The sequence below is a fragment of the Bactrocera tryoni genome, chromosome 2, assembly GCF_016617805.1.
Source record: "Bactrocera tryoni isolate S06 chromosome 2, CSIRO_BtryS06_freeze2, whole genome shotgun sequence".
NCBI classification, from domain to species: Eukaryota; Metazoa; Arthropoda; class Insecta; order Diptera; family Tephritidae; genus Bactrocera; species Bactrocera tryoni.
The window spans coordinates 42795402-42819872 of NC_052500.1; the positions used below are offsets into that span (position 1 = coordinate 42795402).

Here is a 24471-nt window from a genome sequence, read left to right on the forward strand (position 1 = left end):
TAAGCTAAGCCATGAAATCTGTTTTAATAAAGAATTCACTCGTATAATAACCAGAATCGAGAACGGTCGTCTTTTTTCTATCGGCATTTTTTTAAAATCGCATAGGCACAGGCAATTTCGCACGTTTATAACGAATCGCGCATCCCAATTAATTTAAAGATTATATTCTCAAAAAAGCTTGAGAAATTTTTCATGGCGCCCGAGCAGGGACAATAGTGCGTGGATTATTTAAACTGTGCATCAAGCTTTCGCAAACTATTAGCAAAAAAAATAAATAAATCATAATAACTTTTCGTAATTGCCTGTGCATTATTTCGTTGTTCGGTTGGTGGTGAAGTGAATAAGTGAATAAGAAATCTAAAAATCTAAAAACAAGAGGAACAAAATACGTTTTAATAAGTGAAAATAAATTCGGAATATACATATTATACATACATACAATACGTTCAGTTACCAAAGATTCAAAAACAAAAAAAAAAAAAACAAAAAAAAACGCAAAGTAACACATACCAAACATACTTACCCATCAGTCGAAAGAGAATAGTGCTAGAAAAGTGCTAGAAAAGTGCGTGAGCAACGACAGTATTCGATAATTTGATTAAACGGATAACTACAGTGGAGTGCGGAAATAAAGTCAGGCTTAAAAAATACATTTATTTTGCTAGAAAGTGCCAAATAACCAATCCAATAAAACCGCTAAATTGCTGTTCGGTGAAATTGTAATTTCTGTAAAAAAAAAAAATATATATATATCTATACCGCTAAGTGCTGCTGTGCTGTTATAAAAAAAAAACAAAAACACAAAAAAAGTGCCGCTAGTGCCGTTGACTCAAAAAAAAAAAAAAATTGAAGTCCAACACCGGTAAAAAAAAAAAAAAAAAAAAAAAAAAAAAAAAAAAAACTGTATACTAATTTCGCAAGGGTCTGCGTCAACATCGTCATCATCGCTGCTGCTGCGTCAACGCTAACCGTCGCTCCGCTGCTACGTCAACTTTATATCGACGGTACATCCACTGCTGCTGACACTTCGTGGGAATGAGCTGCAATTGCATCGTTTGCAAAAGGGAAGTGAACGCAGGCAAACCGCCGACGCATTCACAACAGGTAACGAGTGCGAATCACTGAAAGTAGTGCGAATCAAAGAAAAAGACAAGTACGAAAATTAAACAAAACAAAGAGCAAGTGCACACTTTCAGTTTTTGGCTCTCCCTCTTTTCACATTTTTTCACATACGTATATTTTCTTATTGCATGGATTTATATTTTAATATTCGCATACGTATATATACATACACATGTACATAAGCATTTATGCATCTATGCATCTATGCATCTACATAAGTGAAAGAGGGATCGTGGGATTTGCGGTAGCGTTCTTAATTGAACATTAAAGTGCGACATTTTATATCTTGCAAAAAAAAAAAAAAAAAAAAAAATTTTTTTAAATTTTAAACGAAATAAAGTTTTACGGTTCTTTGGAAAATTTTCTCGCTTAAAAAAAAAAAAAAACATTTTCCAGAACGTTCAATTGTGCTATTGCTTATTTTGCATACTTCATAGGTTCGGCTTTCGTATACTTGGGAATCGATATCATTTTTTTTTCTCGTTCTCGTAACCGATTCCAAATATATTTGTTGCCAACCTTTATTGCTATTGGTCTGGCTTTCGTGTATTTGGGAATCGCTATACATATATTTTTCGTTTTCGTTATCGATCCTTAATAGTATATCTGTTGCCAACCTGTATAGTTTTGGTTCCGGAAATTTAATTTAAATAAGCAAAATGAGCAAGCCAAAGCCAACTATCGCCAACATCTCTCCAAGTAAGGAGTTGATCGACTTAAAGTCATTAAAGCGTCAAAGGACGGTGGCGAAAAGTAGCATTTTACGCATAAAAACGGGTCTTCTAGAAAAGACTATGTCATTAGATCCAATCGAATTGGAATGTCGTCTTGATATACTAAACTCGCATAGTGAGAAATTGATGAAATGTCAATCTAAAATTGAAGAGATTGATGAAGACGACATGGCCCGAGGGGAGTTAGAGGACATAATTGTAGAGACAAAATCCATAATTAAAACAATTTTGGCCAAAAATAGAACATCTATTGCTGAAACTTCATTCGTAACATCTCACAGCTCAAGGCTCCCAAAAATGAATTTGCCGAAATTCAAGGGAGAATATTCGGAATTTAAAAATTTCATGAGTTTGTTTGAGAGTTTGGTTCACAATGATCCAAACATCCCAGATATTGAAAAATTTAACCATCTGGTTAATTGTCTATCTGGGGAGGCTCTGGGCACGGTAAAGGCGTTTCAAATGTCGGATGAAAATTATCCGAAGGCGTTGGCAAGTCTCAAAAAGGTTTACGACAATAAATGTTTGATTTTTTTTAATACGATTTCAAAACTTTTTGAGCTGCCAACTATCCCTAAGCCTTCAGCCACTTCATTGCGCGCGATGATTGATGAAGTGTCGGCTGTATATGACTCATTGCTATCGCTGGGCGATGAGAAACAAATCACAAATGCGATAATTATTCACATAGTCATGACAAAAGTTGACTCTGCCACCCGATCAAAGTGGGAAGAACAGCTGGATTACGACAAGTTACCATTGTGGAAGGATTGTGAAGCCACCTTAAATAGACGGTACCAGCACCTATCAGCTGAAGGCGCATCATCTTCGAGGACGAGACCCATAGCAGCAGCCAGCGCGAACCACGTGAAGCAGCCTCACATGAATGGAACTAAATCCGCTTTAGTTGCAGCGAATGCAAAGCAGCCAACATGCCAGCAGTGTAAATCGAAGGACCACTACTTAACAGCTTGCCCCTCTTTTAAAACTCTCTCTGTTCAACAGAGATTTGAGTTTGTCAAATCAGTGCCCTTATGCATAAATTGTTTGCGTAAGGGACATACGGTATCCAAATGCAGAGCGGATCGATGTCGCGTGTGTAATCGGTCCCACCACACATTACTGCACCAGTATCCTGTATCCTTCGCTGCTGAACCTCATCCGCAACCAACAACAACTACACACGCAATGCATACAATAAGTGTGCCTGATCGGGTAATGTTGGCAACAGCAGTTATTCTGGTGAGATCAAGCTGTGGAGAGTACCTGCCCGCAAGAGCCTTGCTGGACTCGGGAAGTCAAGTCAACTTTATAACGGAGGATTTGGCCCAAAAACTGCGGATTCGACGCCAAAACAGGACTTTAAATATTATCGGGATTGGTAATTCAAGTACAAAAGTTGGGGCCAAATTAAGCGCATTTGTGAAATCGCGCGTAAATAATTATGAATTTTCGGCGGAATTCTGGATTATGCGATGTATTTCGGCTAATCATCCAGACCATACCATTAATATTAATGGTTGGAAAATTCCGCACAATATTAAATTGGCGGATCCAGAATTCCAAAAATCTCAAAAGATCGATATGTTATTAGGGGCGGAAACCTTTTTCGATTTATTAGCGGTTGGTCAAATTAAAAGTGGCCCTAATCAACCAACGCTACAGAAAACTCTTTTGGGATGGATTGTTTCTGGTAAATATGTCAGCAGTCTTAGTCCTCCTCCCGAAGTAAATAGCACATTATGCCAAACTGAAGAAGACTTAACGTCAATAGATTCAGTAGTCCAAAAATTCTGGGCTCTGGAGGAACTTCCTTCAGAAACAATTGGCAACAAATTCACACCTGAACAAAATGAATGTGAACAATTTTTCGTCAAAACAACTGAAGTATTACCTTCAGGAAGGCTTCAAGTCAGAATGCCCTTTAAAGCTGACCGTAAGTTACTCGGTCACTCCTATGAAATCGCAGTTCGGCGGTTTCAGGCCCTGGAGAGGAAAACATTGAAAGATCCAGAACTTCGTAAAATGTATCTGGACTTCATGAATGAGTATAAAGCGCTGGGTCACATGAGCCCAACAAATAATAAGATCCCGAGTGAACCACACTATTTCATTCCGCATCAGTGTGTTTTGAGGCCTGAAAGCACAACAACAAAATTACGAGTTGTCTTTGATGCGTCGAGTCGTACTTCTTCTCAAATTTCATTAAATGAGCTTTTGATGGTAGGTCCAACCATCCAAGAAGAATTATATTCAACTCTTCTTCGTTTTCGCTTACATAAGTATGCACTAACAGCGGACATTACTAAAATGTACCGTCAAATAATCATGCATGAAGAAGACAGAAATTGTCAGCTTATTGTGTGGAGAGAGCATCCTTCTGAGCAAATTCAAATTTTTCGTCTTAACACCGTAACATACGGCACTGCGCCTGCTCCATTTCTCGCAACACGGTGTTTACAAATGCTCAGTGATGCTAATGCAACTAAATACCCACTCGGTTCATTGGCCATTAAAAGAGACTTTTATGTTGATGACTTATTAACAGGATCTGAAAATTTTGAGTCTCTAGATCTTATAAGAAGTGAAGTAATTAAAATATTAAACTCGGCCGGATTCACCTTAACAAAGTGGTTTTCGAACCACCCTAAATTTTTCGACAGTAATTATACTGAAAAGTCATTAAGCTTCAATGACAAAAACTCAACTAAAACACTAGGAATCCATTGGTTGCCGAAAGAGGATTTGTTTCGGTTTGTTTTGGATGCCAATTTTCATGATCTGCGAGCTACTAAACGAAACATACTATCAGTCTCTGCTCGCCTTTTCGATCCTCTTGGATTATTAGCCCCACTAGTTACCAAAGCAAAAATCTTATTGCAAGAGCTTTGGATCCAAAAACTAGATTGGGATGAGTCGATTCCATTGCGTCTTGATACTAGCTGGCAGAATTTTAAAGCCAACCTACTGCAGCTGTCATCAATTAGCATTCCTCGATACGTAAATCTAGAGTCGAGTGCTATCTGCCAAATACATGGCTTCTCCGACGCTTCAATAAGAGCGTACGGATGCTGCATATACATACGAAGCCAATCTGCTAGTGGTATTAAATGCATGCTGCTTACTGCAAAATCTAGAGTGGCTCCGCTGAAGACCAAGTCTCTTCCGCGTCTCGAGCTCTCGGCAGCACATCTTCTTGCCAAATTATGGTCACGAATTGCGCCAATGTTGAATCGACAATTTGAAAAAATTATATTTTGGACAGACTCTGAAATCGTATTGTATTGGGTAAAGACGCATCCATCGTCATTACAAACCTTTGTTGCAAATAGAGTGTCTGAAATCCAGGAATTGACTGACAATATAAATTGGCGACATGTGCCAACAAAACAAAATCCTGCGGATCAAGTGTCTCGGGGTTGCAACGTGGATGAATTAAACAATTCAATAGGGTTGGCGGTCCACAGTTCCTCCTAGAAAACCCTCCTTAATGCCAATTAACACTCACTTCCAGCTCTCCCCAGACGATGAAGCATTAGAGAAGAAGAAAAGTACATTCACACTAGCCATGAATGTGAAAGAGAACTCACTATTGAACCTTATCGAAAAGTTCTCTTCTTATCAAAAATTGCTTCGTGTGGTTGCCTATCTATTACGGTGGATTAGACGACCAAAAATGCTTACGGAGGGAAGGGACCTGACATCTGACGAATTACACTTGAGTTTTTTAAAAATTGTTCAGGTGATTCAACATTCGGAATTTGCGAATGAAATCCAAAAACTCACGAAAGGCACCACGCTACCCGCAAACTTGCAAAAACTGAATCCGTTTTTGCATGAGTACTCGGAAATGTCGCTTTCATACAAATTAATCCGAGTAGGAGGTCGCCTTTTAAATGCACCTCTCCCATACGATGCCAAATTCCCATTATTACTAAATAAGAATTCGCACTTCGTTATCAGTTATTTACGGTTCCTGCACTTTCGAAATCACCACGCAGGGGCAAAGGCGTTGGTTGCGCTTCTTCGAGAACGCATATGGGTGATTAATGCAAGAGAGGCATGCAGTAGAACCGTAAGAAACTGTACACACTGCTTTCATTATAAGCCGAAGTTGCAAGCCCAAATAATGGGAAACTTGCCAGTTGAAAGACTTCGAGCGCTACGACCCTTTCTTATATGTGGCGTAGATTTTTGTGGTCCAATTTATACTACATTGAAAATACGCGGTCGATCACCCGTAAAAACCTATATCGCTGTTTTCGTTTGTTTCACGTCTAAAGCAGTACACTTAGAATTAGTTTCTGACTTATCAACTAATTCCTTTATTCTCGCCCTAAAAAGGTTCATTGGTCGCCGAGGGATGCCACAGACGATACACAGCGACAACGCAACCAACTTCGTCGGCGCCGATCGCAAGTTGCGCGAACTCAAAGAGGCGTTTCTGTCCCAGTCTCCGGAAGTAATGGAATTCGCCGCCGAAGAAGGGTTCAAATTCGCCTTTATACCACCGAGGGCGCCGCACTTCGGCGGGTTATGGGAGGCGGCAGTGAAGTCCGCCAAACACCTCGCCGTACGCGCAATGGGCAACGTGCTGCTCACCGCCGAAGAGTTAGCAACACTGCTGGCCGAAGTGGAGGCCATCCTCAACTCGCGGCCCCTCGCACCGTTGAGCCAGGATCCCAACGACGGCGAAGCATTGACTCCAGCACACCTACTAATAGGGTGCTCCCTCCGAGCCTTACCACCGGCACAAGTGTCAACGGACCCAATTCGCTATTGCGAGAGATGGCAACTTGTTTGCTGTCTCAAGCAACAGTTTTGGCGACAGTGGTCCAAAACGTACATTACCAGTCTTCAGGAGCGCAACAAATGGCTGCACCCGAAACGCAACCTGCAGCCCGGCGATCTCGTCCTCGTCCACGAAGACAACACGCCACCGCAGCAGTGGGCACTAGGACGAATCGCCGCAACCGTAGAAGGACGAGACGGAAAGGTGCGAGTGGCAGACGTAGTAACCAAGGCAGGCACCATTAAGCGCCCTATTCACAAGCTAGCCCTGCTGCCTATCGAAGTTGAAGGATCATAATCCTGTCAAGGTGGCCGGTGTTGCGTCAAGCGACTTTATCCGTCTAAAAATAATGGTTTAAAAAGAAATTTGTAAAATTAATTAAAGAATCTATGAATACTATTAAATGTTGTTGTATATCATGTAAATACTTACCATTTTTATATCATGTAAATACTTACCATTTTTATATTAACAAAAAAGAAAACATCTATTACAAATGTATTAGAAGGCTCTATTACCGTGGATTATAAGATTGCTGAATTATATCTACCTATACTTACCCCTCTCTTATATGTATATACTTACCACTAGATTATGCCGTTAGGCTAATTTTTAAGCTAAGCCATGAAATCTGTTTAATAAAGAATTCACTCGTATAATAACCAGAATCGAGAACGGTCATCTTTTTTCTATCGGCATTTTTTTAAAATCGCAAAGGCACAGGCAATTGGAGAATTTTTCTCCTGTTTTATGTTATGTTTGTGATAGCACTCAATTATATATTTATTTATGTGTCAAAATACATCATTACTAAGTAATTATTTTAATATCTATCTTTCCAGAATCAATGCCATATAGCGATGACTTCGAGCCGGCCAAAAAACAATTGCGCAAAGCAATTCAGCTACAAAAAAATAGAATAAAGCCAAAAGTGTAAATAAAAATAAACCCGAAAATTATGTGAATATTGACATATAAAAATTGAACTACGTAAGTAGTGAAATTACTAGTAAAACATAGAAAGTGGTAGGTGGTGAAATATTGAAGTGAAATATAGATGAATAGTGTAAACTGGTTACCGCCAATGACATCGCCGTGTTAAATTCATGAGTGAATTGCATTGGCGGTACTATGGTGGGTAACCAGTGGTGGTTACCGGTAGGTAGTGAACTCACTAGTGTTTCACTGGTGAGCCGAACTGACGAGAAGACTGTGTACGTATGTATATAAGTGCGTTAGATGCGCTAAGTCACACAGTGAATGTAAACAGAAAAAAAGAAAATACACATTTACACATATGTACACTAAACATACACATCTATAAATAACTAAGAGATTAGAATTAAGCAATGTATTGAGAAAATAAATTTTAATAAAGAAGATCAGAGTAAAAAGTGAGGTCTCACAGAACAGTAGTTGATGGTTTCTGTACACGCACGTTTTTGATTTAGCAGAGGCGAGAATGTCGCTGTTGCTAAAGCAGCAGTAGTGACGATGACGTTGACGCATACCCATACGGTACCGACGTCGTGTTACTCCAAAATATCTTTATTATTAGCTGTTGTGCTAAAGGGCAATTTTGGGTTTTTTAACGGGTTCATACCCCTTTTTCGTCACTTTTTAAGCACACTGGCGGCACTTTTTAATACGCTTTTATTAGCTTCACTTGTATGTATGTATGTATGTATGTTTTTAACTTTTTAAGTGGTACTGAAACGTAGAAAATTTGAGCGACACTATAGGAAGGCGTATGTATGTATGTTTGTAACTTTTTTAAGTGGTACTGAAACGTAGAATATTTGAGCGACACTGTAGGAAGGCGACAGTAAGTTGAAGGAGCTCACCAAAAATATGCAACATCTATATAGAACTAGTTTTGGCGACATTTGAGTAGCATATGTATATACTGAAATATACATATGTATATCCTTAAAGAAAGTATACTTTGTATAGATATACTTATGTATATAAGTATAACCGCGCACCAGAAGAAATAATATCAAATAATGCAAAACATGTGACTTTTAGGTTATAAAAAAATTAATACTTATAATAAAATTTTTGTAGTAAAAAAATTCAGATACTAGTTTTCAAAATGCTTCCGAGAAGCAACTGCAGTAGAAAACTCCCTTTTTTTAACTTTGGTTGTCATGTCGATGTGAGCTTTTTAAAAATTGTCACCGAATCTAATGGCGGAGAATACGATTTAAGTTATATTCGTTTATATTTCACAATATTGGTAAATCTCATAGAAGAAAAAATAGATTCTTTCAATATAAAATAAGAATTCATAAAAATTTTAAATACACAAAGAAATATTCTACCTACCCCTTATTTGAACCCCTCTACCTGAAAAAATGGAAAATGAGACAACCCACCTACCTAGCTTACCTACTTTCCGGGTCGACCACTTGAATTATAAGTGCTAGTCAAGAACAATAGAAATGGATTAACCCAAGTTTGTACCGTTACTTTTTTGGTTCCCGCGGGACATCATAAATATAATAAATATCAGGAATATATTAGGTATACAATCAAACGAAAAAAACAGTCGAAGTGTATGGTTGTGACAATTTAAAATTATAAGCGAAATATATTTACATAGATATTCAAAAAGTTTGTGTGTCGTATAGTATATTTGATTAAAATCTTTTCATTATAAACTAATAAATTAATTTTATTTGACGAATTGTTTATACAAGAAACAACAAATCTCAGTGAAAGAATGGAAAGATCGTCAGATCGTCGAATTAGAGAAAATAAAGGAGAAAAAAAGGCTCTATATGAGAAGTTATAGAGCCAAGCAGTCGAAGGAAGGCAGAGAGGCTCGTTTGCAGCAAATGCGTCAGCATGCAGCAGAAAGCCGAGCCTCAGAACCAGAGGAAGTCAGAAAGGATCGTTTGCAGCAAATGCGTCAGCATGCAGCGGAAAGCCGAGCCTCAGAACCAGAGCAAGGCAGAGAGGCTCGTTTGCAGCAAATGCGTCAGCATGCAGCGGAAAGCCGAGCCTTAGAACCAAAGCAAGCCAGAGAGGCTCGTTTGCAGCAAATGCGTCAGCATGCAGCGGAAAGCCGAGCCTTAGAACCAAAGCAAGCCAGAGAGGCTCGTTTGATGCAAATGAAGAAACAAAACGAAGAGGTCCGAAGGTTACGTAAAGCCAGTATAACGAGCTTTAGGCAGGCAATTAACTCGTTTTGCGATGCGATATGTGAAGTTTGTACTAAACTATGCTATAAACATCAAATTTTTAAGTGGATTGTAGATGCTATAGCTTACACATATTTGCCTAATGAATTAAAGCAAAAAAATGTGTGGTTGTTTGCAATCGTTGCAAAACCCATTTGAATTCAATGAAAAATATTCCACCATCTAAATCTTATTGGAACAATCTAGATCCAGGCTTTATTCCAGACGTGATTTCGAAATTATCTCAAGCCGAGCAAAGGCTGATTTCACGTATTATTCCATTTGTCAAAATTATAAAATTAAGCGGTGTATTTGGGCAATATAGTTTTCGAGGTCAAGCAGTACTGTTTGCTCAGGATGTTTTCGAAGTTATTGAAAAACTTCCGAACATGTTACCAAGAACCACTAATAATGCTGGAATAGTTGCCATTACTGAAGTTTTGGAAAATATTAATGTAACGCGACAGTTTTCAGTATCTAGGCAAAAGGTATATAATGCATTACATTGGTTGGTCTCTAACAATCCTCTTTATAAAGACGTCAATATCGATCAAAACGTCTTAATGAATGAAGAGGATATTATTAGAGTAGAAAAAGCTCCAATAGAGGTTATGAATGAAATCAATGATGAACTTAACAATAACACTAGTGCTTACACAAGAATATGTGATTTTTCGAGAATTGTGCGTGCTTTATGGCACCAAGGAAACGAGCTCATATTCACATCAGGATTTGCAGGTGAACAATGCTGTGCGATGGCATTGTCTAACAAATGTCAACAAACACCCTCAACCTGAATATGATAACGGGTGACCAAATCTACAGCAATATAAGATTTCAAACGGAGCGAAATTTAATGGGCTATCGTATTGAAGCCGATGGATACGTACTGGTTTGAAATTTCCACGCAATAAAAGCTGTTTTAGTCGCATTCGCCAAACGGTTTCCGATCACTTTTGGCGATGAACCAAGCATATTGGAAGCTTGAGCGACAAGAATAATGAAACAAACTTCGGACGCACCCTTCGTCAAGGGTTGGAAGATCTTTTCATGGAACATAGCGCCGGCATAATAATAACAGATGGACAATCATTCGGAGTGATGTACTATGATAACAAATATTACTTCACTAACTCACATTCTTGTGGTCAAAAGGGATCTAGAGCAAAGGATAACAATGGAAAAGCCTGCATTATCGAATGCGACAATTTAGACGAGCTTGTGAGGATTTGTAAACGTACAACAGGCAGCAAAAATGTGCAGTATACTCTTGATTACGTTGATGTTGTATATGAAACAGATGAGCCTGATGAGATAGAAATACAGCAGAGTATTGAGATAGTAACGGCAGCGTCTGAAATGATTACTCCTCAACATGAACTACCTAATCATTTAATTCCACTGCAGACATCTTTGATGGCGCCGATTGATATAATGCAACCCAATGTGGAAGATGAACTACAGGTTTCACGAAACCTTAACGAAATTACCCGCAAAACGAAAGACAATAATATCGGACATGAACTGAGAGCAGAAGAATTTGCCTGGTACTTATTGTTTCCTTACGGAAAAACGGGTTCAAAGAACAAAGGCCTGTAAATATTACAGCGTTAGACTACTTTCAGTTTAGAATTTTGGGAAGTGACACAAGATTTCAACGTAACGACTATCTATTTTGTGCCTTATCCTTCTTTGAATATTATAGAATCAAAAGCACTATATCTGTTTGGCGGAAAAATTAAGGATCATTGATCATGTGGCGCATTGAATTTCAGAATCGGAACAGTCCTCACCTTCATGTGGTGATTTGGATCGAAAGTTTGACTCAAAAGAAGGGAAACTTCTTCTGGATCTTAATTGTTGCTGTAGAATCCCTCCAGAAGAAGAAGACCCAGAGCTTCAAGAATTAGTTAAAAAATGTCAAATTTATCGGCATACACAAACTTGTTCAAAAAATAATACTTCTATAAGATGCCGATTCAACTTTCCACGCCAAGAATGTGACGAGACACGAATTGTGTCACATTTTTCAGATGATTTTCTTCGTAACGGAAGTAGAATTTGTTTACTTAAGCGTCGAAAGGAAGATGCTTGAATAAATAATTACCACCCAGAGTTGCTAAGACTGTGGGCAGGCAACATGGATATTCAGCCATGCGGATCAAAAAGAAGCGATAGCGTACTATATAGCAAAGTACCCATTGAAAGCAGAACCTGCAGGTATGGATTCTGGAATTGCGCAGGCAATACAGCAAATTCAACGCGAAGAAACTGATATTTCACGCAAACTGTTCAGCATATGTATGAAGATTCTTCATGAACGACAAGTATCAGCTGCAGAATGTGCATATAGACTTTGTCATATCCCATTACGAGACAGTTCTCGAAGCTGCATTTTTCTGAACACAAGAAAGGCAGAACAGCGTTACAGAGTATTGCAAATCGACAGAAACGGGCACGCAACTGGTTATTATAGTAATATCTTTGAAAGATATCAAAAACGTCCCTTACAATCTCCCGATTACGATTTTGCAAACATGAACCTTACAGAGTTTGCAATGTTGTTTGAACCATTCTATCCGAAAAAAGTAAGCGAAACTGAGGAAAGTGTTGATCACGACGCGTATGAAGAATTTCGTAACACACGTCGTCCACTCATTGCGCTATTAGATAAGAGCAAAATGGTTGTGAGAAAGGTTTCCGCAGTTGTTAGGGTGCCATATTTTATAGCAACATCAGATCCCGACAACTTTTTCTATAGCTTACTTCTTCAATATATGCCTTATCGTTTGGAAACTGAATTACTTGAAGGTTTCGATAATGCAAAAGAGGCGTTTTTACATCGAGAGAATCGTTTGAAGGAAATGAGCAGGTATATGCGCCAATTTCGAGAGCGTGACCAACAGCTTGAAAATGCATTCAATCAGATGATGCATTTGAAATTTTAGAAAAGCCAGAGATTATTAATCCTGAAGTTATAGAAGAAGAATTACCGGACACAGAAATGAGCAATGATCAATTTCAAAGAGCACAGCACGCTATGAATATTGATCAAAAACAATTGTTTACTGTCATTACAGAGAGTATTAAAAATCAACTTAATGGTGATATTAAACGAGAGAAATTTTTTTTAATGTATTGAAAAACCAAGTTAACCGATGTTATGGAAAATTGGTCGTGAAAGTTGGTGCTCTTACTGGAGTTGCAGCACGGTTGGTCGGAGGTTCTACACTATACAGCCTGTTGAAACTACCAGTACAAAAAGATGGCGTCATCATTAACATGCCACTTCTTACAGGAAATTATTTAAGAGGGATGCGCCAGTTATGGCAAAACGTTGAGTTTCTGTTCATAGACGAAATTTCTATGGTGCCTTATGAAATGCTTTGCATGATCGACTCTCGTTTGCGCCAACTAAAGAGACAGGACGTTGGTTTGGAGGTATAAATGTCTTACTCTTTGGTGATTTAATGCAGTTACCACCTGTCCGAGGACATCAAGTATTTCAACAGCCAGAACATATGAAACCCGCTACACATTTGTGGCGAAAATTCCGCTTGGTTGAACTCCAACAAAACATGCGTCAACAGAAAATACGACATTTATAGATGTGCTTAATGCTTTAAGAGTTGGAAAGTTGACGTCGAAGCATCTTGAAGTTCTTCTTGAAAAAGTGTCAACAGATACCACTGAAGAATTCTCAATTGAGAAACCTTTAAGGATTTACCCTAGTAGCGACCAAGTTGTTATACATAATGAAAAAGTTCTGAAGAGCTTTCAAGATAAAGGGACTGTTATTTATACGATTAAAGCACAAGACCAACTCATTGACGCTATACGAAATTTAGGTAATAAGGACTTAAATACTGTAATACCGAATGATATCAATAAAACAGGAGGTCTTCCTAATGTATTAAAGATATTCGTTGGAGCAAAAGTGATGTTAAGGTGGAATATTGACGTGTCAAAAAGTTTAGTGAATGGTAATATGGAATTTGTTACAGAAATTATCTGGCAAAATTTTCGCAAGGACCAAGTATATGCAGAAGACATCCCATCAGTACGTATTAATTTCGGCTTAGATGGTGAACACGTAATTAAGCCAATATCGATACAAATTCCAGCAAAATACAGCTATAGAATCGCTGAGAGACGAATGTTGCCAATAATACTGAGTTCGGCGTCGACCGTTCATAAGATGCAAGGTTGCGCAGTAGATCATGCAGTAATTTATCTGGGCTCTCGACTATTTGCTGCTGGACAAGCTTATGTAGCACTTAGTCGTTGTAGATCTTTGGACGGAATTCGAATTGAAGAACTAGACTGTTCAAAGTTGGCAGGTAAAACCCCATGTAACAGTGAAGCTTCCGAAGAAATGATTCGATTAAGAAATAATAATTCGGAAAGTCGTCAAGTTCTAGGTCGCAAATAATATAACAATTAGTCAATAAAAGGTTACTAGTAGATATTAAATGCTGTCTAATTATCGATTTACTTAACCAATACTACATGTCATAGTTCATATTTTAACAAATCTGAGGTTTCTCACATCACACTAAAAAATTAAAAATAAATATAGTTTAAAAAAACTAAAAAACACGCTTTTAAAGCATATCAAACAAAAAAGTGAAAAATAATTCTTTGTATAAACTAACAATAATAATGAAGGAAAAATTCCTGCATTATTGTGAGAAAAGCGTGGGGTGCTTTGTGACATATTTTTCATATATCGAGCATTCCACGCTATTTTCACATTAATGCAGGAATTTTTCCTTCATTATTATTGTTAGTTTATACAAAGAATTATTTTTCACTTTTTAGTTTGATATGCTTTAAAAGCGTGTTTTTTAGTTTTTTTAAACTATATTTTTATACTCTTGCAACCAGTTGCTACAGAGTATTATAGTTTTATTCACCTAATTGTTGTTCGTATCACCTAAAACTAATCGAGATAGATATGGGGTTATGTACATAAGTATATACTTATAAATGATCAGGGTGACGAAAGATGTCGAAATCCGATTGACGGTCTGTCTGTCCGTCCGTGCGAGCTGTAACTTAATTAAAAATTGAGATATCTTGACGAAACTTGGTATGCAGGTTTCTTAGTACAAATAAAAATTCGAGTTCATAGATGGGCGTAATGGGACCACTGCTACGCCCACAAATCGCCATTAACCGAAAACCTATACAGTGCCATACCTAAGCACTAAATTAAGATGTGGGCTTGGCCCCGCCTTCTAATAAGTTTTATGTAAAAGTCTTGCGGTATTTTCGCTAGTTGGCGCTGAAAGCGCGTAGTTCTAGTTTTATTCGTCGCATCGGGTCATGCTATACCTTTTTGGAAAGCTCTTTTTACGCGCTAACACGTGTTTGATTGATTGTCGTTTTTTTAAGTCGTTCGTGAGTTATAGAGTCGCAAACATGGAGCAAAATAAAGAGAAAATACCGACTAGGCATAGTAGCAGCCGTAGCATCGGTCAAGAGCTGGTCATGAGTCATCAAAAATTCATTTCAATTTCAATAAAAAAACAATTCAATAAAAATACCGCAAGAGTTTTTTGACAACCCATTATGTATCTCCTAAACAACTAAAACTACAATAACCAAATTCCCCCAGTGTTGCGTCAAGCGACAAGATATATATGTATATTTAAACCTGAAATTAAAATTAAGAAAAATGAATTATAAAAAATTATAAAATATTGAATTATTTAAATTATTGTACACTTACCTTAATTATGCATTCATACTACTAATCTACTACTTACCTTAATACTTACAATAATCTATTACAATATTGAACGAAAAGTTGAAGATAATTATATTTACCCCTTTTTTATACATATGAACATTACCACTAGTTTAAGCCGTTAGTTTAAGATTTAGGCTAAGCAACTAAATGAAATTAAATAAAGAAGCATTGGTATTAGAATCATCGAATCGACCGGACGCGTTTTCATTTATTATCGCAATTTATTTACGAGACAGGCAATTAGGCTTCTTGTTTTATTCGCGCATTTCCCAAGTTTATATTTTCGCTTCTCAAAAACGCTTGAGAATTTTCATGGCGCCCGAGCAGGGACTTAGTGCGTGAACTAAGAATTTTATTTAACTTTCGTTTTCGGGTTTAATAACCATATCGTTTCTAATTGCCTGTCAATCTCGGTTTTCGGTGTTCGGCTTTCGGCGAAGTGAAAGTGGTGACCAAAATTAAAAAAAAAAAAAATATTAAACCTGAAAAAACAAAAACAAAAAACAAAGAAATAAAAAATAATAACCTTAACTAAAAATACATATAGAAATACATACCTATATGTACATAATTCATACATATATATACAGTGGAAGTGACCAAGTTGTGCAGGGATCGTGATACCTAAATAAAGGAAAAATAAAATATAAAACTCAAAACGAGAGTGAAAAAGTGGCGGAAAAGTATTTAATACTTACATATGTACGTGAATATTTGAAAAAATACAGTGGCCAAATATACACGCAAACATACATATACATAGGTGAAACAAAAAAAAAGTACTTACCCATATCCTACGTCCATACGTACCTAAGCTTATGATAGCGAAAGAAAAGAAAAAGAAAAAGGAAATTTACAGTAGTGAAAGAACGAAAGGCAAAGTGACAAAATTTCTAAATTGTGTGCATATATATATCTACGTATATACATAAATATAATTCGCCTGTACATATGTAACTAAAGAAAATAAAAAGTGGTACTTACAAGCCAAGTTACAGTTAAAAAAAAAAACAGTTTTCTAAACTGTTTGAAGTGCCGCAAATTAAAAAACCGGTTAGCCCAAAAAACCGTGGCAATCATCCGTTCCTGCCAATCCGTTGCTGCGGTAATTACTTCATTGAAATCACTTCCCTGTTATCGCACCGCTGCTGCCATCAACCCGCCGCTACCACAACGCCGCCGCTACCACAACGCCGCTGCTGCCATCGTCTCTGCTACCATCAAACCGCTGCTGTCGTGGGAATGAGCTGCCACTGCATTCTCTGCAGAAGGGACGTAAGCGCCGGCAAACAGTCGACGCACCAGGTAACGAGTGCGAATTACTGAAAGCAGTCCAAACAAAAAAAAGACATACAACAAAACAAGTGCACTTTCAGTTTTTGGCTCTCCCTTTTCACTTTATATCATATTGACTATATTGTATTTATTATACATATGTACATACATATATGTATATATTAGTACATACTCATACGTAAATATACGAATTCAAGGTGAATAAGGGATTTTGGGATTTTGCGGTAGCCCTTTATTTTGAAATAAAGGTGAAAAAATTATTAATTGCAAAATTAAATTATCTCGTTTTTCGCAATTTTTCCGATCCGCATTTGCAATTATCTGTCGTTTTTTGCAAATTTTGTCGATTTTCGTTCGGACATTTTCCGATTAAATTACTTTCTTGTGCTATTGCTCATTTTGCGCATTTATTGGTTTGGCTTTCGTGTACTTGGGAATCGATATTATTTTCTTTTCGTTTTCGTAACCGATTCCAAATATATTTGTTGCCAGCCTTTATTGCTATTGGTTTGGCTTTCGTATATTTGGGAATCGACATTTATTTTTTCGTTTTCATTATCGATTCTTGATATATCTGTTGCCAACCGTTATAGTCTTTCCTTCGGAAATTTAATTTAACCAACGTAAAATGAGCAAGCCAAAGCCAACTCTCGCAAACCTGTCTCCAAGTAAGGAGTTGACGGACTTAAAATCGTTAAGACGTCAAAGAACGGTTGCGAAAAGTAGTATTTTGCGCATTAAACCGGGCCTTCTCGAAAACACTATGTCTTTAGATCCAATAGAATTGGAATGTCGTCTCGATATATTAAATTCACATAGTGAAAAATTAATGAAGTGCCAATCAAAGGTTGAAGAAATTGATGAAGGCGACATGGCCCGAGGGGAGTTAGAGGACATCATCGTTCAAACGAAGTCCATAATAAAGTCAATTTTAGCAAAAAATAAAAATTCACTTGCCGTAACATCTTTCGTAGCTTCTCACAGCTCAAGGCTCCCTAAAATGAATTTGCCGAAATTCAAGGGAGAATATTCAGAGTTCAAAAATTTAATGAGTTTGTTCGAGAGCTTGGTTCATAACGATCCAAATATCCCAGATATTGAAAAATTTAACCATTTGGTTAATTGTCTGTCTGGAGAGGCTTTGGGAACAGTTAAAGCGTTTCAGATGTCGGATGAAAATTATCCGAAGGCGTTGGCAAGTCTCAAAAAAGTTTATGATAATAAATGCCTGATATTTTTCAATACAGTATCTAAACTTTTTGAGCTGCCAACAATCCCAAAGCCTTCTGCGCCTTCCCTGCGTTCAATGATTGACGAAGTGTCAGCGGTATATGATTCGTTGCTATCGCTGGGTGATGAAAAACAAATAACGAACGCAATAATCATACACATTGTAATGACAAAGGTTGACCCTGCCACCCGATCCAAATGGGAAGGAAGCGCTGGACTGCTGACAAACTGCCACTGTGGAAGGACTGTGAAGCCACTCTAAATCGAAGATACCAGCAACTATCAGCGGAAGGAGCATCCCACTCAAGGACGAAGCCCATATCAACAAGCAGTACGAGTCATGGGAAGCAACAACAAATGGATAGGACCAAATCGGCGCTAGTTGCAGCAAATACGAGGCAGCCTCTTTGCCAACAATGCAAATCGAGGGATCACCATCTAACTACCTGCCCTACTTTCAAGGCTCTTCCGGTGCAACAGAGGTTCGAGTTTGTCAAATCGGTACCCTTATGCATAAATTGCTTGCGTAAGGGACATACCGTTTCCAAATGCAGAACGGATCGATGTCGTGTGTGCAATCGATCCCATCACTCGCTGTTGCACCAGTATCCAGTGTCCTTCACCGCTGCACCTCATCCGCAACCATCCATCACACATGCCATGCATACAGCGCGTATGCCGGTTCGAGTAATGTTGGCAACTGCAGTAATTTTAGTGAAGACCAGCTGATTACCTGCCTTCGAGAGCGTTGCTGGACTCAGGGTCCCAGGTGAACTTCATGACGGAGGACTTGGCACAGAAGTTGCGGATTCGGCGTCAGCAGAAAACATTAAGCGTAATAGGAATTGGCAATAACAATACAAAAGTGAGGTGAAAACTAAGCGCGTTTGTCAAGTAGCGTTTAAATAATTATGAATTTTCGGCGGAATTCTAGGTAATGCGATGCACTTCGGCAAATCATTTAGACCATAACATCAATGTTAGTGGTTGGAAAATTCCGCACAATATTGAATTGGCGGATCCAGAATTCCACAAATCTAAAAAAGTGGATATCCTATTGGGTGCTGAAACATTTTTCGATCGTTTAGCTGTTGGCCAAATTAAAAATGGTCCCAACCAACCAACTTTTCAGAAAACCCATTTAGGCAAATACGCCAGTAACATAAGTTCTCCTCCCAGATTACACAGCACATTATGCCAAGCTGAAGAAGACTTAAAGTCAATAGATTCAGTAGTCCAAAAATTTTGGGCTCTAGAAGAACTACCTTCAGAATCAAATAGCATCAAATTCACACCAGAGCAACAAGAGTGTGAAATTTTTTTCGTAAATACAACTCAAGTATTGCCTTCAGGACGGCTTCAAGTAAGAATGCCTTTTAAAGCTGACCGTAAGTTACTCGGTCACTCCTACGAAACCGCAGTTCGACGGTTTCAGGCCCTGGAGAGAAGGACATTAAAAGATCCAGAACTTCGTAAAATGTATCTGGACTTTATGAATGAATACAGAGCACTGGGTCACATGAGCCCAACGAACAATAAGATCCCGAGTGAGCCACACTACTTCATTCCGCATCAATGCGTTTTAAGGCCCGAGAGCACAACAACCAAATTACGTGTTGTATTTGATGCCTCGAGTCGATCTTCAACTCAAATAGCGTTGAATGAACTTTTGATGGTAGGTCCAACCATCCAAGAAGAGTTATACTCAACTCTTCTTCGTTTTCGCTTACATAAGTATGCACTAACAGCGGACATTACTAAAATGTATCGTCAAATAATTATGCATGAAGAAGACAGAAATTGTCAACTTATTGTGTGGAGAGAGCATCCTTCTGAGCAAATTCAAATTTTTCGTCTTAACACCGTAACATACGGCACTGCGCCTGCTCCATTTCTCGCAACACGGTGTTTGCAAATGCTCAGTGATGCCAAGACAATGAAATATCCACTCGGTTCATTGGCCATCAAAAGAGACTTTTATGTTGATGATTTATTAACAGGGTCCGAAAATTTTGAGTCTCTAGATCTTTTGAGAAGTGAGGTAATAAAAATATTAAACTCGGCCGGATTGACCTTAACGAAATGGTTTTCGAACCACCCTAATTTTTTCCACAGTGATTGCGCTGAAAAGTCATTAAGCTTTAATGACAAAAGTTCCACTAAAACGTTAGGAATCCATTGGTTGCCGAAAGAGGATTGGTTTCGCTTTGTTTTAGATGACAATTTTAATGATCTGCGAGCCACTAAAAGAAATATATTGTCAGTTTCTGCTCGCCTTTTTGATCCTCTTGGATTACTAGCCCCACTAGTTACCAAAGCAAAAATCTTATTACAAGAGCTTTGGATCCAAAAAACTAGATTGGGATGAGTCGATTCCAGTGCGCCTTGACACTAGCTGGCAGAACTTTAAAACCAAACTAATGCAGCTCTCATCGATAAGCATTCCTCGTTACGTAAACGTTGAGTCGAGTGCCATCTGCCAAATACATGACTTCTCCGACGCCTCAATAAGGGCGTACGGATGCTGCACGTGCATACGAAGCCAATCTGCTAGTAGTATTAAATGTATGCTGCTTACTGCAAAGTCTAGAGTGGCTCCGCTGAAGACCAAATCTCTTCCGCGTGTTGAGCTCTCGGCAGCACATCTTCTTTCGAAATTATGGTCAAGAGTAGCGCCTATGTTGAATCGACATTTCGAAAAAATTACATTTTGGATAGACTCTGAAACAGTTTTATTTACATTGGATTAAAACACATCCATCCTCACTACAAACCTTCGTCGCAAACAGAGTGTCCGAAATGCAAGAGTTGACTGACAAAGTGCATTGGCGACATGTGGCAACGAAATAAAACCTTGCGGATCAAGTGTCTCGGGGTTGTAACGTGAACGAATTGAATAATTCGATATGGTTTGGCGGTCCACAGTTCCTCCTAGAAGACCCTGCATTATGGCCATAATAACCACTTCCAGCTCTCACCAGAAGACGAAGCATTAGAGAAGAAGAAAAATACGTTTACACTAATTTCAACTACTGAGAAAAATTCAATATTGGACCTCTCACCAGAAGACGAAGCATTAGAGAAGAAGAAAAATACGTTTACACTAATTTCAACTACTGAGAAAAATTCAATATTGGACCTTATTGAAAAATTTTCTTCTCATAAAAAATTGCTTCGTGTGGTCGCATACATATTACGATGGATAAGACGACCACCAAAATCCTTCATGGGACAGGATCTGACTTCAGAAGAGCTAAACTTGAGTTTTCTAAAAATTGCACAGGTGGTCCAACATTCAGAATTTTCGGATGTTATTCAAAAATTGCATAAAGGTACCACCCTACCCGCAAACTTGCAAAAACTCAACCCGTTTTTGCATGAGTACTCGGATACGTCGCTGTCATTCAAATTAATCCGAGTCGGAGGTCGCCTATTAAATGCACCTCTCCCATACGATGCCAAATTTCCGCTTTTATTAAATAAAAGTTCGCGCTTCGTTATAACGTATTTACGGTTCCTGCATATTCGAAATCACCACGCTGGGGGCTAAAGCGTTGGTTGCGCTTCTTCGAGAACGCATATGGCTAATTAATGGCCGAGAAGCTTGCAGTAGAACCGTAAGAAACTGTATACATTGTTTTCATTACAAGCCGAAGTTGCAAAACCAAATAATGGGAAATTTGCCAGTCGAAAGACTTCGAGCACTACGGCCCTTTCTTATATGTGGCGTAGATTTTTGTGGTCCGATATACACAACTCTAAAAATACGCGGTCGACCACCCGTAAAAACATATATTGCAGTTTTCATTTGCTTTACGTCCAAAGCAGTACATTTAGAATTAGTTTCGGACCTATCTTCTAATTCATTTGTTCTCGCCCTAAAAAGGTTCATTGGACGCCGAGGAATGCCGACGAAGATATTTAGCGACAACGCCACCAATTTCGTCGGCGCCGATCGCAAGCTGCGCGAGCTGAAGGAGGCGTTTCTGGCAATGGGTCCAGAGTTGAGGAGATTCGCAGCAGACGAAGGGTGCAGCTTCACCTATATACCACCAAGGGCGCCGCACTTCGGCGGATTATGGGAAGCCGCGGTGAAGTCCGCCAAACACCATATCGTTCGCGTAATCGGCAACGCGCTACTCACAGCAGAGGAGCTAGCAACACTGTTGGCCGAAGTGGAGGCCATCCTCAACTCTCGTCCCCTAGTACCCCTGAGTCAGGACCCCAACGACGGCGAGGCACTAACCCCAGCGCACCTACTAATAGGATGCTCCCTGCGGGCTTTACCCCCAGAGAAGGTGCCAGTGGATCCAGTTCGTTGTTGCGAGAGATGGCAACTTGTTTGCTGTCTCAAGCAACAGTTCTGGCGACAGTGGTCCAAAGTTTACCTGACGGGTCTTCAGGAACGCAACAAGTGGCTGCACCCCAAACGCAACATGCAGCTCAACGACCTCGTTCTCGTCCACGAGGACAACGTGCCACCGCAGCAGTGGGTACTAGGGCGCGTCGTCGCAACCGTCGAAGGGCAAGACGGCAAGGTGCGAGTCTCAGAAGTGGCGACTAAGGCGGGCACGATTAAGCGCCCCATCCACAAACTGGCTGTCCTTCCACTGGATATTGAAGGAATATGATCCTGTCAAGGTGGCCGGTGTTGCGTTAAACGACAAGATATATATGTATATTTAAACCTGAAATTAAAATTAAGAAAAATGAATTATAAAAAATTATAAAATATTGAATTATTTAAATTATTGTACACTTACCTTAATTATGCATTCATACTACTAATCTACTACTTACCTTAATACTTACAATAATCTATTACAATATTGAACGAAAAGTTGAAGATAATTATATTTACCCCTTTTTTATACATATGAACATTACCACTAGTTTAAGCCGTTAGTTTAAGATTTAGGCTAAGCAACTAAATGAAATTAAATAAAGAAGCATTGGTATTAGAATCATCGAATCGACCGGACGCGTTTTCATTTATTATCGCAATTTATTTACGAGACAGGCAATTAGGCTTCTTGTTTTATTCGCGCATTTCCCAAGTTTATATTTTCGCTTCTCAAAAACGCTTGAGAATTTTCACCCAGCTCGAATATTTAAAGAACTCCTACCGTCCGTGAAAATGGACGAAATCGTATCAAACGCCCGTTCACTCCCCATACATCGGTACTTTTCAAAACTACTAAAAGCGGGATAAATCAATAACTAATTGCGCCATAAACGTAAAAACTTACCGCGTGGATGGCATGACAAGGCTTCATAGGAACCGGGGTAAAAATTGGACGATGGGCGTGGCACCGCCTTTTTTTTTGAAATCCCATATCTCGGGACCCGACTGACCTATTTCGGCAAAATTGCGTCACAATATGTCACATTGTGAAAATGAGCGAAATCGGACAATAACCACACCTACTTCCCATATAGCACAATTTTAAATTCCACTTGATTAATTTGATAATGCCTTTAAGCTGAGATCACACGATTGGTCAAATGTACCGATTTTTGACAAAATTTTTCTGTACAAATTTGTACAAAATAAATTTTGTGTACCGATACAATTTTCAGTGTTCACACGATTGGCGTACTTGAGCCAGAATTTTTCTGTACTGATTTGTACACTTCAATAATATGACAGATATTTGTGCAACCCTGTAACATGGTTGGGCTTGTCATCTTAAATAAAGTAGATAGCTGATAAGCTTTGAATACATAATTACATATATTTGAACGTAATTTTATAATTTTTAAATATAATGATTTCTTCATCAAGAAAAATGAAAATAGTGACAATTATGTGTTTTTGTGTACACCTAATTAATAAAAAGAAACAAATAAAAGAAAAACGAACATTGAAGAAGCGAAGTGTTTGAGTGCTGGATTGGCTGCAGAGGAGAAGTACTGACGGCGCGTATGCAAAACTCTGCTCGAGTCTCGTGAAGTGAACAATCAAAAATGTTTGTTTAAAAATTATCTTCGCATGAACGAAGCCACTTTTAATTATATTCTTGAATTAGTCTCACCAGATGTAAAAAAGTGACACTAATATGCGCAAAGCAATACCAGCCAATGAACGTCTGGCGGTTACACTTCGGTTCCTTGTCTCTGGAGACAGCTTCAAAAGTTTATCTGTTGACTTTCGCATGATGTTGAAGCGTTGGATTGTATGTTGATGGGTTGAAATCGCGTGTTTGGTAAACTTCCACTATCAGGGCTTATATTTGAAATAGATGAAGTCGTTTTTTCTTTGTCGTGGTTATGATAAAACTGCTTTGCAGTCCAAAATTGCCAATGAGGTTGTGAACTTGAATTTCTTCATTAAAATTGTTAGGTGATTCTTCATAA

At 38.5% G+C, this 24471-nt stretch overlaps 1 protein-coding gene across 1 annotated transcript; it reads left to right on the forward strand.

Moving 5' to 3' along the window:
• The first annotated feature begins 887 nt into the window (after nt 1-887).
• LOC120769411 lies at nt 888-7037 on the forward strand. Its single transcript, XM_040096389.1, has 2 exons — nt 888-1104; nt 6201-7037. The coding sequence occupies exon 2, from the start codon at nt 6220-6222 to the stop codon at nt 6943-6945; it is 726 nt and encodes a 241-aa protein (XP_039952323.1). The 5' UTR covers nt 888-1104; nt 6201-6219; the 3' UTR covers nt 6946-7037.
• Nucleotides 7038-24471: the final 17434 nt, after the last annotated feature.